Here is a 15,452-nt window from a genome sequence, read left to right as displayed (position 1 = left end):
TTTCATTTTTTTTAACATTTATTTATTATTGAGAGACAGAGAGAGACAGAGCATGAGTATGGGAGGGGCTGAGAGACAGGGAGACACAGAACCTGAAACAGGCTCCAGGGTCTGACTGTCAGCACAGAGCCCAATGCAGGGCTCGAACTCACAAACTGTGAGATCATGACCTGAGCCAAAGTCGGACGCTTAACAGACTGAGCCACCCAGCAACCCCGAACCACTTTTAATATATAAATGGCCCTGTTCAGTGTTCACTTATCACCAGTCCCTTCAGTCTTTTAAAACTCTGCAATTTCAGTATATTTAGTTTTGCTTCCCTTAAGTAATCACAGGTCTATTTCTGTGTCTGACTACTTCCTATAGCTATTATCTTATACTAAATCTTGCTTTGACTAGCAATTTTTTCAGATGAGCATTCTATACCAACAGTCACAATACCCTCACTTCCTGTTCTCTTCTGTAAATTGCAATTTCTATGCAAATATTAACAGCCTTCTTACATTGCCCTTTCCCTATGAGGAATTCTTGAATCTTTCAGACATTTGGATCTACCTGTATAATTTCTATTTCTTTATTAGAACTTAACACATTGCATTCTAACTGTGTCACATCTATCTTCCCATGAAGTTTTGCATTCTTTATGGAGAGAAATTATATTTAGTGGCTTAAAAGCTATTGAATAAATAAATGAAAGAATAAATCACTTTTTGAAAAATGTTATCATGCTGTAACCTGGCTTCTGTTCTCTCCTAAGAAATCTTCATACAACAATCCCACCAATCAATATTTCTACTACTATCTGTGAAGGAGTAACTGATATAGATTTAGTCTTCCAAGTATGAAAAAAAAAAAAAAAACGCAAGACAACTATTTTCAGACATTGGAAAATAGGAATTCCAGGCTTTGAATCCTGAGAAAGGAAAATTCATAAGGTTGAGTCCCACAATAATCATGCTCTCTGCCAAGGGACAATTTTTCAATTGCAATATAGAGATCTGGGGGAAGAAAAGAACATGGAAATCCTGTTGAGATAAGGGGCAAAGATTAGTATCATAGGTAGTGGAGACAGAATCTTCAGGGCAGGAAACTGAAAAACACACAGCCATGCAGAGAAGGACCCCAAAAAATCCATGTGAGAGTGCTCTCTGAATCTGTAGATAAGGGCTAGACTGTGTGTGTGTGTGTGTGTGTGTGTGTGTGTGTGTGTGTGTAGAGTGAAATTGCCTGAATATTTTTTGCAGAAAACCAAGCATATACCACTTTTTTTAAATGTATATTTATTCATTGTGAGAGAGAGAGGGAAAGAGAGAGACATAGCAGGCAGAGGAAGGACAGAGAGAGAGAGAGGGAGAGAGAGAATCCCAAGCAGGGTCCACACTGTCAGCACAGAGCCCAGTGTGGGGCTCAATCCCATGACCGTGGGATCATGACCTAAGCAGATATCAAAAATTGGTGCTTAACTGACTGAGCCACAGACATTCCCAAGCATATACCACTTTTAAGTTAATCAAATGATTAACTGAGCTGTCTACTAGAAAAGAATCAATTCTCCTCAGAAAAAAATAACAGAATCCAGAATCTTCACAATGTACTACATAAATATCCATTATTAAATCATACAAAGAAACAGAAGAATGTGTTTTAAAAGTCTAGAAAAAAAATCAGTAGAAACTGAACCCAAGATAGCCCAGAAGTTGTACATAGCAAAGATTTTAAAGTAAATTATAAATACGCTCTAAAAGGTAAAGAAAAAAATATGTTCAAGGAAAATCTGGTCTTTACAACTGAACACATATTTAGTATCAACATAAAAATAAAAACTATGAAAAAAAACAAATGGAAATTCTATAACTGAAAAGTATGAAAATTTAAATTAAAAAATATATTGGTGGGACTTAGCAACAAATTGAATATGGTAAGGACTCAGTGAATGTGTACACAAATTGATAGAAAATATCTACTCTAAAGAACAGAAAGGAGAATGAAAAGAACAGAACTGTGGGACAAAAATCAAACAATCTAACGTGAAGTTGAGGTTCTTGGAAAAAAAAAAAGAAATTTGGAGTGAAAAATATTTGTGGAATAACAGCCACATTATTTCAAAATTTGATGAAAAAACACTGACTTATACATCTAAGAATCTCAGCAAATCCCAAACAACTAAAATATAAAGAGAACAAACTACATCTGGGAATATCATAGTCAAATTGCTGAAAAAAACAATAATAAAGAAATAGTCTTTAAAATAGCCAGAAAACATGACTATGAAGGTAATAGGATATGAATAAGAGCTACTATTCTAATAAGAAAAAAATGCAGGCCAGAATATAATAGAAAAATATATTTAAAGTGCAAGCAGGCAGGAGGCAGAAAGGAAAGAAGAAAGGATGGAGAGAGAGAAACATTAAAGAAAAAATAAATTAGACTTCACCAAACAAAACATTCAGCTCCTCAAAAAAAAAAAAATTACAGGGCGCCTGGGTGGCGCAGTCGGTTAAGCGTCCGACTTCAGTCAGGTCACGATCTCGCGGTCCGTGAGTTCGAGCCCCGCGTCAGGCTCTGGGCTGATGGCTCGGAGCCTGGATCCTGTTTCCGATTCTGTGTCTCCCTCTCTCTCTGCCCCTGCCCCGTTCATGCTCTGTCTCTCTCTGTCCCAAAAATAAATAAACGTTGAAAAAAAAAATTAAAAAAAAAATTACAATAAATGAAAAGACAAGCAAGAGAATGGGAGATAATATGATTGGAAAGTTGGAGCATGATCAGAGAATTACAACTTTCACTCCCGTTCCAGACCTCCAGGAAAGGGAGAGGGGCTGGAGGGAATCAATTGCCAATGGCCAATGATTTAATCAGCCATGCCTAGGTAAAGAAGCCTTCATAAAAATCCAAAAGGAGAGGGAATGGAATGCTTCCAGGCTGGTGAACACATGAAGATTTGAGGAGAGTGCAAACTCAAAGAAGGCACGGAAGATCGGCACCATCTGCCCTACTTTACTCTATACATCTCTTCCACCTGGCTGCTCCTGCGTTATATCCTCTTACAATAAACCCGTAATCCAGTAAGGAAAATGTTTCTCTGAGTTCTGTGGGTCATTCTAGCAAACTCAAGGAGGGGGGTTCACCGGAACTGCCAGTCTATAGTAGTTGGTCAGAAGCGTAGGTGATATCTGGGCTTTGGATTGGCCTCTGTGGTGGGGGGAAGGGAAATTTTGTACAACTAAGCTCTTAACCTGTGGGATCTGACTCTAGTTCTAGGGAGATGGTGTCAGAATTGAGTTGCCTTTTAGGATCCTAGATGGTGTCCAGGAATTGCTGGTAGTCCGGAAACCCTCAGTGTCTTGAATTAACTGTTTCATAAACCAATCATTGGTATTTTACAAACTTTGTCCCAAACTGTAACAATAAACCCTAAGTCTGGAGATTAAAACTCTCTTCAACATTTCTACCTGAGAAAAATAGGTAAAGAATCAGAATGCCACCTTATCCCAATTTTATCTTGTCAAACTGAAAATCTCCAGAGCAGAAGTTTATCAAAATCAAGAGTAAACATTTTTATTAATATAGAGTTCTCCTCCAAAATAATCTGAAGTACGAACCCTCATACATGAAATGTATGCATTTTGTCATCTCTTTCTACCTCTTTCCACATACAATATCAGAAACACCTTCAAGAGCTAATATTTTATGGACTCTGAATTCTGGATTTCACACCACAAAAACATGAGCCCTGCTTCTTTTTCTTCTAAGAAACATATCCTCAATGAACTGGAAAGGCTCTAGCACCTGCTAATCTTGCCATAAGCAATAAAGAAAATGTTCATTTTAAAAATTCAACATTTCTGAAATTATAAACAATTCTTATAACCAACTGTAATATAATATTATTAATAAAATAGGTAATAATATTGTGTTCTTAATATTATATATCATTATGCTAAATAGTACTGATATTTAAGATGTATTTCTTAATAAAAATATAATATGGACATCACAAACCAATGAGAAAATATAGCTTACATGGATTATTATAACTTATTTTTTGTCCTTACCTTCAGTATTTGTCATTTTATTTTCATGAAAAATCTCAATGGCTTCCTTAGGGGCACCAAATAGAACCAAAGCTTGTGATGTGGCATTGTCTTTGAAAAAGAAAAGAAAAATTTCAGTGGGCAGTTAATATAAATTTATTTAAATAAGGACAATAATATGTAAAACTATGCTGTAAAAGTGTTATCCTTGCAAAAGCAACTATAGTTCAAATATTAACCAAAACCCACAGTAGAATATATTTGGATGTTTTCTCTGGTACTTCAACTGGGTTAACTCTCACAAGAAGGTATTCCAAATAGCATCCAGCTATTAAAAGCAAACACTGAGAGACTGTTCAGAGTGACATCACCAAAACAATGGAGTAGGAGACCCAGCCTCCATTGTACAACAAAGTTCAACAGTTAGATGGTTATGAACAAACAAAAATAGTTCTGGGAGAGCTCAGGAATCCATTCAACAAACTTTAGCAACACAGTAGAATAATCTCACAAAAAGGGAAGGAAAACAGCTTCATTTTGACCGCATCATCCCATCCACCAGGCCAACATTGTTTAGCACCAAGAGGAAATGCTCCAGCTTGAAATAGTTCCCCTCACTGGGAAATGGAGGACAGGGTAGGAGACCAGCTCCCCTACCCTTCTGGGGCACTGTACAAGAGATCTACTTTGGTTTCACCCCACTCAGAGACTGGCAAAGCCAAGACATATGGAGAGGGTTTCAAACAAGGAAGAAGGGCAGAAGCTACCAATATCAGTATCAATATACAGAAAAAGTGATCACATTTCCCAGTGGCCTGCTCTGCAGAGGACCCCAGCGGGTTTGCTGGAGAAGGTGTCCTAAAATGAAAGAGAGGGTTAAGTGTTTCCCAAACATAAGGTGAGGGAGTTCACCACCACCAGACCTGCCTTACAAGATATTCTGAAAGGAGTTCTGCAAGCTAAAATGAAAAGACTTTAATCAGTAACATGAAAACATTTGAAAAAATAAAATACATTGGTAAAAATAATTACATAGTCAAATTCAGGATACTCCGATAGTATAGTATAGTGGTATGCTAATTGCTTAACTCAAATATAAAGATTAAAGAAGTATTAAAAATAGCTATAGCAGTAGTAACTTACTAATGGATACACAATATAAAAAGATGTAAATTGTGACATCAGAAACATAAAAAGGAAGCCATAAAAGGGTAGAGTTTTTGTATGTAATTGAAGTTGTTAATCAACTTAAAATATACTACGATAGCAGGGTGCCTGGGTGGCTCAGTCAGTTAGGTGTCCAACTCTTGGTTTCAGCTCAGGTCATGATCTCATGGTTTTGCGAGTTTGAGCCCCACATCAGGCTCAGTGCTGACAGGGTGGAGCCTGCTTGGGATTCTGTGTCTCCCTCTCTCTGTCCCTCCCCCACTCTCATAGCTATCTCTGTTTCTCTCTCAAAATAAATAAATAAACTTTAAAATATTAAAATATACATATATATATACACATATATATACACACACACATATATATATATGTATACTACTATACTCTAAAATGTTTTATGTAAGCCTTAAGGTAACCACAAAGCAAAAACCTATAGTAGATACACAAGAGAAAAAGAAGGGAATCAGAGTACACCACTATGGAAAATTATCAATGCATAAAAGAAAACAGAAAGAGAAGAAGAAATGAATAAAAGAAGTATAAAATAGGCAGCAATCAGTTTAGGAGAATAGATCTAGGAAACTCAGTGACTCCATCAAACATAATAATCTCTGTATCATAAGTGTCCCAGAAAAAGAAAGAAAAGGGGTCAGAAAATTTATTTGAGGAAATAATAGCAGAAAACTTCCCTAATCTGGGAAAGGAAACAGATAATCAGATTCAGGAGGCACAGAGAACTCCTGTCAAGATCAATAAAAGCAGACACACACTAAGACAAAATGTAATTAAACTTGTAAAATACAGTGATACAGAAAAAAATCTTAAGAGCGGCAAGACAAAAGAAGTCCTTAACCTCCAAGAGCAAACCCCTAAGGCCAGCAGAACTTTAAATACAAATGTTGCAAGCCAGAAGGGAGTGGCACGATATATTCAACATGCTGAATGGGAAAAATATGCAGCCAAGAATACCCTATCCAGCAAGGCTGTCATTCAGAATACAAGGAAAGATAAAGAGCTTCCCAAACAAAAACTAAAGCAGTTCATGACCACTAAACCAGCCGTGCAAGATATATTAAAGGAGACTCTTTTAGTGGAAAGCAAAGACCAAAAGTATAAAGGAGGAAAGCAAAGGCAGGAATAATGAATATTTCTGTAAAAAAATCAGTCAAGGAACTCACACACATGCACACAAAGGATATAAAATATGACACCACATACCTAAAATGTGGGGAGGAGAGGAAAAAAGAATGGGTTCAAACTGAAAAGACCATCAACTTCATATAGACCGCTATATGCAAAAAAAGGTTATATAAAAACCTAGGAGCATCTGCGTTACTCAGTAGGTTGAGGGTCCAACTCTTGATTTCAGCTTTGGTCATGATCCTGGGGTCACGGGATTAAGGCTTGCATCAGGCTCTATGCTCACAGAATGGAACCTGGTTGGGATTCTCTCTTCTTCTCTCTCTCTCTCTCACTCACTCACTCACTCAAAATTATTAAATAAGCTTAGAAAAAAAGAGTAAAGGTTATTTACAAACCCAATGTAACCACATATCCAAAACCAATAATAAAAAGTCAAAGAATAAAGAGAAAGACATCCAAATAAATCACTAAAGAAAATCACCAAAACGTGAAAGAGAAAAAGATAAGAAAGAAACAGAGTAAATCTTCAAAAACAAAAAACAAGAGTGACAGAATGGCAATAAATACATATCTATCAATAATTACTTTGAATGTAAATGGAATAAACACTCCAATCAAAAAAAAAAAGGTAAAAAAAATAAGACCCATTTATATTCTGCCTATGAGAGATTCATTTTAGACCTAAAGATATCTGCAGATTGAAAGTTAGATGATGGAGAAACATTTATCATTCAAATGGATGTCAAAACAAAGCTGGAGTAGCAATACTTATTTCACCAAAATAGACCTTTAAACAAAGAGACAAAGAAGACACTATATAATACTAAAGGTGACAATCCAACAAGATATAATAATTGTAAGTATCTATGCACGCAATGCAGAAGCACTCAATTACATAAAACAATAACCAATATAAAGGAATTAATAATAATACAATAACACTAGGGCACATTAACACTCTACTTACATCAATGGACAGATCATCTCAACAGAAAATCAGCAAGAAAACAATGACTTTGAATGACACACTGGAACAGATGGGTTTTAACAGATATATTCAGAACATTCCATCCTAAAACTGCAGAATACACATTCTTTTCAAGTGCACATGGAACATTCTCCAGAAAATATCACATATTAGTTCACAAAACCAGCCTCAATAAATTCCAGAAGACTGAAATAATACTATGCATCTTTTCTGACCACAACAGTATGAAACTAAAAGTCACCCACAAGAAAAAATCTGGGAAGACCATAAATACATGGAGGTTAAAAAACATGCTACTGAACAATGAATACGTCAACCAGGAAATAAAAGAAATTAAAAAGTACATGGAAACAAATGAAAATGAAAACACAACAGTCCACAACCATTGAGATGCAGCAAAAGCAGTTCTGAGAGGAAAGTTTATAGCAATACAGGTCTATCCTAAGAAGCAAGTAAAATATATGGTAAACAACCTAATTTTACACCTAAAGGAGCTAGAAAAAGAACAATAAACAAAACTTAAAACCAGCAAATGGCAGGAAATCATGAAGATTAGAGAGGAAATAAGTAATACAGATACTAAGAAAACAATAGAACAAATCAATGAAACCAGAAGCTGATTCCTTACAAAAATTAGTAAAAGTGATAAACTTCTAGCCAGACTTAGCAAAAAGAAAAGAAACAAAGACTTAAGTAATAAAATCACAAATTAAGGAGGAGAAATAACAACCAACACTATAAAAATATTAGAAATTATAATAAAATATTATGAAAATATGTATACCAACAAATTGGACAACCTAGAAGAAATAGATAAATTCCTAGAAATATATAAACTACCCAACTGAGACAGGAAGAAAATAGAAAATTTAAACAGACCCATTACCAGCAAAGAAATTGAATCAGTATCAAAAAAACTACCAACAACAAAAGTCCAGGAACAGACAGCTTCACAGGCAAATTCTACCAAACATTTAAAGAACAGCTAATACCTATTCTTAAACTATTATAAACAATAGAAAAGGAAAGAACACTTCTAAATTCATTCTATGAGGCCAGTTTATCCTGATACCAAGACCAGACAAAGATACCACTAAAAAAGAGAACTGCATCATATCCCTGATGAATAAACATGCAAAAATCATCAATAAAATATTAGCAAATGAAATCCAACAATATATTTTTAAACTATTTTTTAAAAATTATTCACCACAATCAAGTGGGATTTATTCCTGCATTGCAAGGGTGGTTCAATATTCTCAAATCAATCAACCGTGATACATCACATCAATAAGAAAAAGGATAAAAACCACATGATCATTTCAATACATGCAGAAAAAGCATTTGACAAAGTACAGGATCCATTCATGATAAAAGCTCTCAATAAAGTAGATTTAGAGGAAACATACCTCAACATAAATAAAGGCCACATATGAAAAATCCGCAGTGAACATCATCCTCAATGGGGAAAAACTGAGAACTTTTCCCCTAAGGTCAGGAGTAAGACGAAGATGTCCACTATCACCACTTTTATTCAACACAATACTGAAGTCCTAGCCACAGCAATTCAATAAAGTTGCAGGAAAAAATCAAAATGGATGTACAAAATCAATGTACAGATATCTGTTGCATTTCTATACATCAATAATTAAGCAGAAAGACAATAATTAAGAAAATAATCCCATTTACAATTACACCAAAAACACAGGTAGTAACTTCTTTGACATGAGCTGTATCAACTTTTTTCTAGATGTTTCTCCCAAGGCAAGGGAAATAAAAGCAAAAACAAACTATTGGGACTACACCAAGACAAAAAGCTTCTGCACAGCAAAGGAAACAATCAACAAAACTAAAAGGCAGCCTAAAGAATGGGAGAAGATATTCGCAAATGACATTTATGAAAAAGGGTTAGCAACCAAAATATATAAAGATCTAATAAAACTCATCACCTAAAAAAACAAATAATCCAGTCAAAATATGGACAGAAGACATGAATAGACATTTCTCCAAAGAAGACACAGATGGCTAACAAATACATGAAAAAACAGACTCATCATCAGGGAAATGCAAATAAAAACTACAATGAGATACCATCTCACACCTGTCAGAATGGCTGAAATCAAAAACACAAGAAACAATGGGTGTGGTGGGAATGTGGAGAAAAACAAACACTGGTGCACTGTTGGTGGGAATGTAGCCACTGTGGAAAACAGTATACAGTCCAGCAACTGCACTATGGGGAATTTACCCAAAGAATACATAAACAGTGAATTTTGAGGGATACATACATCCCAATGTTTATAGCAGCATTAGTCACAATGTCAAGATATGGAAACAGTCCAAGTGTCCATGGATTGATGAATGGATAAAGAAGATGTGACATATATAGGAATACTATTCAGCCACAAAAAATAATGAAATCTTGAATTTGCAATGACATGGATGTGGAGCTAAAAAGTATAATGCTAAGAGAAAGAAGTCAGACAAAGACAAATACCATATACTTTCCCTCATTTGTGGAATTTAAGAAACAAAACAAATAAGCAAAGGGAAAAAGTGAGAGAGAGAGAGAGAGAGAGAGACAGAAGAAAAACCAAGAAACAGACTCTTAATTATAAAGAACAAACCGGTTACCAGAGAAGATAGGGGGATGGGAAATTGGGTTAAATAGGTGATGGAGATTAAGGAGTACACTTGTCCTGATGATGAGCACCAGTTGACATATGGAATTATCAAGTCACTATATTGTATACCTGAAACTAATATAAAATTGTAAATAAAATGAAAATAATGTTATGCTTAAAAATAATAAAAATAAATAAAACAATATTTAGCACTTTAAAAAAAATAAATGTTGGGAAAACTAGATATTCACATGCAAATGAATGAAACTAGATCCCTATCTTACACCATTCACAAAAATTAAGTTGGAATGGATTAAACCCTTAAATGTAACATCTGAAGCCACTAACCTACTAAAAGAAAACATGGGGAAAAAAATGCCATGACATATGGATTATTTCAATACGACGCTAATAATCAAAAACAAAACCAACTAAAACTAAAATCAATTAAGATGGATTATATCAAGGTAAAAAGCTTCTGAATAGCAAAAGAAACAATCGACATAATGAAAAGGCAACCTACAGAATGACAGAAAATATTTGCAAAACATCTCTCTGGCAAATCATTAATATCCAAAATATATAAGGAACTCACACAACTCAATAGCACAAAAACAAATAATCCAATTTTAAAATGGCAAAGGGCCTGAGGAGACATTTTTCCAAAGAAGACATACAAACGGACAAGGACATGACAAGGTATTCAACATCACTAATCATCAGGGAAATACAAATCAAAACCACCACGAGATATCACCTCATACCTGTTTCAATGGTTATTTTCAAAAAGACAAAAGGTATCAAATGTAAAGATGAGGGAAATCCTCATGCGCTGCTGGTGTAAATATAAATTTTTATAGCTATTTCAGAAAACAATCCCAAGGTTCTTCAAGAAATGAAAAACAAAACTTCCATGTGATGTAGCAATTCCATTTCTGGGTATATATCTAAGGGAAATGAAATTACTGTCTCAAATTTCAGCACCCTCATGTTCACTGCAGCATTATCAACTTGTGTTCATGTACAGATATATGTACAAACACACACACACACACACATAAACACAATGGGATTTTGTTCCACCATAAAAAAGAAAATCCTGTCATCTGAAACTACATGAATGGACCTAAAGGACATTATGCTGAGTGAAATAAGACAGAGGAAAAAAAAAATCATATGATCTCACTTATATTTAGTACCTAAAAAGCCAAATTCCTAGAAGCAGAGCATAGAACAGTGTTTGCCAGGGGCTGGAAAGTGGGGAGAATGAGATGTTGAGTCAAAGGGAACAAACTTCCAGTTATAAGAAGAATAAGTTTTGGGGATAAAATATACAGCATGGTGATTTTACATAACTAAGTTGCAATGAGAGATTCTAAATGTTCTTGCCATAACAATACCAAAGGATGTGTTCAATTATCTTACTGCAATAATAAGCATCTCACAATATATACCTGTATCAAATAATTACATGGTACATGATACACTTATACAATGTTATATCCAATTCTATCTCAGTACAGCTGGAAATAAAATTAATAAAAGCAAACAGCAAACAGATACATATATGATGGTATAGAAACTACTTTAAGGTACACTATTCAGTGAAGAATAGTAGGACAAAAATTTGTAGGTAAGTTTTGTCATCACTTTTGTTTTCTAAAGAGATGTACAGGTTGATAGGTATTTGTCAATTCATATAAAATGTACATGTCAAGAAACAATTAGACTGGTTAACTTTGGAAAGAGGGAATGTAGAGACAAAGGAGAAATTTTGTATTTTATTTTACAAACTCTGAAATGTTTAAAAATTCTCAAAGGTAAGAGGATATTATTTGACATTTTCTTATAAAGTTAAAATTGTCTACTCTATAATTCAGCAACACCAGTTCTAAACTTTAACCCATGATAAATGAAAGTGTAGGTCCACAAAAAGATTATCCAAGATTATTTGTGATGATAGTTTTACTCCTAAGAGCAGAAATTGGAAACAACCTAAGTGTCCATCACTAGAAAATTACATTTCAAAAAATACAGTGTAGTCATGCAGCAGTATAATGCTAAGTAGGAAAAAAAAAAAGATGAACTAATACACAAAATAACATCAGTGAAACTCAAAAGTACATTGAACAAAAATAATCAAAGACAACAAAATGGGTATTTTATATTTCCATTATTATGAGACTCAAGCAAAAAAAAAAAAACAAAGCTAAACTATTGTGATATCAAAATAGTGGTTGCCTATGGTTGGTGAGAAACTTTCTTTTTTTTTTTTTACCCAGAAAAGGTCAGTGGTTCTACATTTGTCATGTATACACTTATCAAAATACATTAAATTATAAATTGAAGCTTGAGCATTTCACTATATGTAAATTATGAAATAGAAAATACAATGTTTACTCTAGTGGCATTAAAATATTTTGATAGAGGGGGACGCCTGGGTGGCTCAGTCGGTTGAACGTCCGACTTAGGCTCAGGTCATGATCTCGCAGTCTGTGGGTTCGAGCATTGGACTCTGTGCTGACAGCTCAGAGCCTGGAGCCTGCTTGGCATTCTATGTCTCCCTCTCTCTCTCTGCCCCTCCCCCACTCATGCTCTGTCTCTCTCTCTCTCTCTCTCTCTCTCTCTGTCAAAAATAAATATTTAAAAAAAAATTTTTTTTTAATATTTTGATAGAGGAACACCTGGGTGGCTCAGTCGGTTAAGTGTCCGACTTTGGATCAGGTCATGATCTCACGGTTCGTGAGTTCAAGCCCCATGTCAGGCTCTGTACTGACAGCTCAGAGCCTGGAGCCTGTGTCAGATTCTGTGTCTCCCTCTCTCTCTGCCCCTCCCCTGCTTACGCTCTGTCTCTGTCTCAAAAATAAATAAACATTAAAAAAAAATTAAAAAAAAATATTTTGATAGATTGGGGTGCCCAGGTGGCTGAGTCGTTTAAGCATCTGACTTCAGCTCAGGTCATGATCGGCTCAGGTTCATGGGTTCGAGCCCCATGCCGAGTTCTGTGCTGACAGTTCATAGCCTGCAGCCTGAAGCCTGCTTTGGATTCTGTGTCTCCCTCTCTGCCCCTTCCCCACTCACTCTCTGCTGTGTGTATGTGTTTCTCTCTCTTTCTCAAAAATAAATAAACATTTAAAAAACTTAAAAAAATATTTTGATATATTTTACAGATATAAATAAATATAAGATTTAAATACTTGGAGAATATCTTATGCTAATATTTAATAACCATTACAAAGATATTTATATCCTAAAATCCCATTACAGAATAAAATGAGACAAAAAAGTAAATTCATAATAAAAATATGCAAAACAAAAGAAATGAAGGTTGTAAAAGTAAAAATATGATAGAAGATACTGCCAGTCAAATAACTATAATAATATATATGAATGATATAAATTTATCCAAAAAGAGTAACCAAATAAAAATTATGCATAACTGTAAATAAAATATATACTTTTTTGTTTTTTTACTGAGAAAGTTTTTGTGATAAAATTATAAAGGAATTATTTCTGCACAGTACCGCATAAGATGACTTTAAGACAAAAATTATTACTAGAGATAAAGGACACTTCATAATGGGAAGAGGGTCAATCCTGTAAGAAGCTGTAATAATTATAAACATACACAATCTTAAAAGAGCTTCAAATTGAAGTAAAGGCTGACATAACTGAAGGGGAAAAAAAGACAATTCAACAACATTAGTGGAAGTGTTTAACTGCCCAATGTAAATAATGGATGGGGGTGCCTGGGTGGCTCAGTCTGTTGAGTGACTGACTCATGGGATTGAACCCCATGTCAGCCTCACTCTGAGAATGCAGCCTGCTTAGGATTCTCTCTCTTTCTCTCTCTGTCTCTCTCTGTCTCTCTCCCCCACTGCTCCTCTCCCCTGCTCATGCTCTCTCTCTAAAAAAAATAAATAATAAATAAACAATAAATAATGAATAAATAATAATGGATGAAACATCTAGAAAGAAGAAAGACAAGTAAACAGTAGTTTTGAAAACACCATAAACCACTTAGACCTAAGAACAACTAATAGAATATTCTATCAAGAGTAGAAAACACATTTTTCTCAAGTACACACTGAACATTCTCCATAATAGACCACATATTATGCCCTAAATAGGATTCAATACGCTTAAATAAGTGTTGAAATCACACAAAGTATCTTCTTTGACTACAATGCTAAAAACAGAAATCAGTGACCAAAGGAAATTTGGGAAATTTTCAAATACGTGAACTTTAAACACAATCCTAAATAAATAATGGATCAAGAAAGGAATCACAAGGGGAACCAGAAAATACTTTGAGATGAATAGAAACAAAAAGACAACACAACTAAACATATATGAAGTTTAGTGATATCAATGATCAGAGAGAACTAGGTAGCTGTGTATGCTTACATGAAGAAAATTAGAACTTGAATCAATAGCCTTATATCTTATCTAGGAAGTCACAACTAAATCCAAGGAGAAGGGAAAAAAATTAGGAGATAAATCCCCACAAAATATGAGCAAACTAAATACAATAGTATATAAAAAGGATTATACACCACATTCAAGAGAGATTTGTCCCAGAAATGTTTCAATATATGAAAATCAATGAATGTAATATACAATATTAACAGAATAAAGGGAAGAAACCATACAAGCATTTCAATAGATGGAGAAAAAATATTTGACAACATTTAATCCCATTTATGGTAAAAACACAGAAACAAAATAGGAATAGAGAGAAACTTCTTCAACAGAATAAAGAATGTTTGTGAAAAATTCCCTAGGGTCAGAAAAAAGACAAGCATATCCACACTCTGCCATTTCCACTCAATATTGTTCCAGAGATTCTAGCCATAGCAATTGGGGCAGGGAGAAAGGAAAGAAAGAAAGAAAGAAAGAAAGAAAGAAAGAAAGAAAGAAAGAAAGGGCATCAAAAAGAATAAAATATTAAAATACTTGGGAATAAAACTAACAGAAATGCAAGACTTCTTCAACTAAAATCTACAAAACATTGTTGAAAAAAACAATTAACACCTAAGTAAATACAAAGATATCCTGTATTAGTATTCTGGAAGACATGATCTGATTAAGATGCCAAAACCCTTAAAATTGATCAACAGATTCAATGCAATTCTTATCAAATTCCAATGGCCTTTTTCCCCCCAGAAAATATCAAACTGATCCTAAGAATTCAGATGGAAATGCAAGGGACTCAGATTACCCAAAATAATTTCGAAAAAGAAGAACAGTGTTGGAGAAATCACACTTGTAGTTTTAAAAATTACTACAAAGTGGTACTGGCCTAAGAATGGACAGGTACATCAGTGGAGTAGAACTGAAATTCCTGAAATAAACCCATATTTATGGTCTGTTGATTTTTACAAAGGTGCCAAGACTATTCTATGAAAAAAAAGTCTTTTTTTTTCAACAGATGGTACTAGGGCAACTGGAGATACAAACATAAAAGAATAAATTTTGACTCCAAATCATATATGTGTG

General features: G+C 34.4%; 1 protein-coding gene across 1 annotated transcript in view; it reads right to left on the bottom strand.

Annotated features, from left to right (window-relative positions):
- CCDC178 (coiled-coil domain containing 178) overlaps nt 1–15,452 on the bottom strand; it is a 435,616-nt gene that overhangs the window by 383,293 nt on the left and 36,871 nt on the right. The window contains exon 3 of the mRNA XM_040478494.1: nt 4,053–4,142. Coding sequence (XP_040334428.1) covers nt 4,053–4,142 — 90 coding nt within the window. The remainder of the gene's footprint in view (nt 1–4,052; nt 4,143–15,452) is intronic.

Source organism: Herpailurus yagouaroundi, unplaced genomic scaffold, assembly GCF_014898765.1.
Source record: "Herpailurus yagouaroundi ecotype Mexico unplaced genomic scaffold, PumYag 142, whole genome shotgun sequence".
NCBI lineage: Eukaryota > Metazoa > Chordata > Mammalia > Carnivora > Felidae > Herpailurus > Herpailurus yagouaroundi.
Note: the sequence above shows the minus strand (reverse complement) of the source record. Positions and strands in the feature narration are given on the sequence as shown.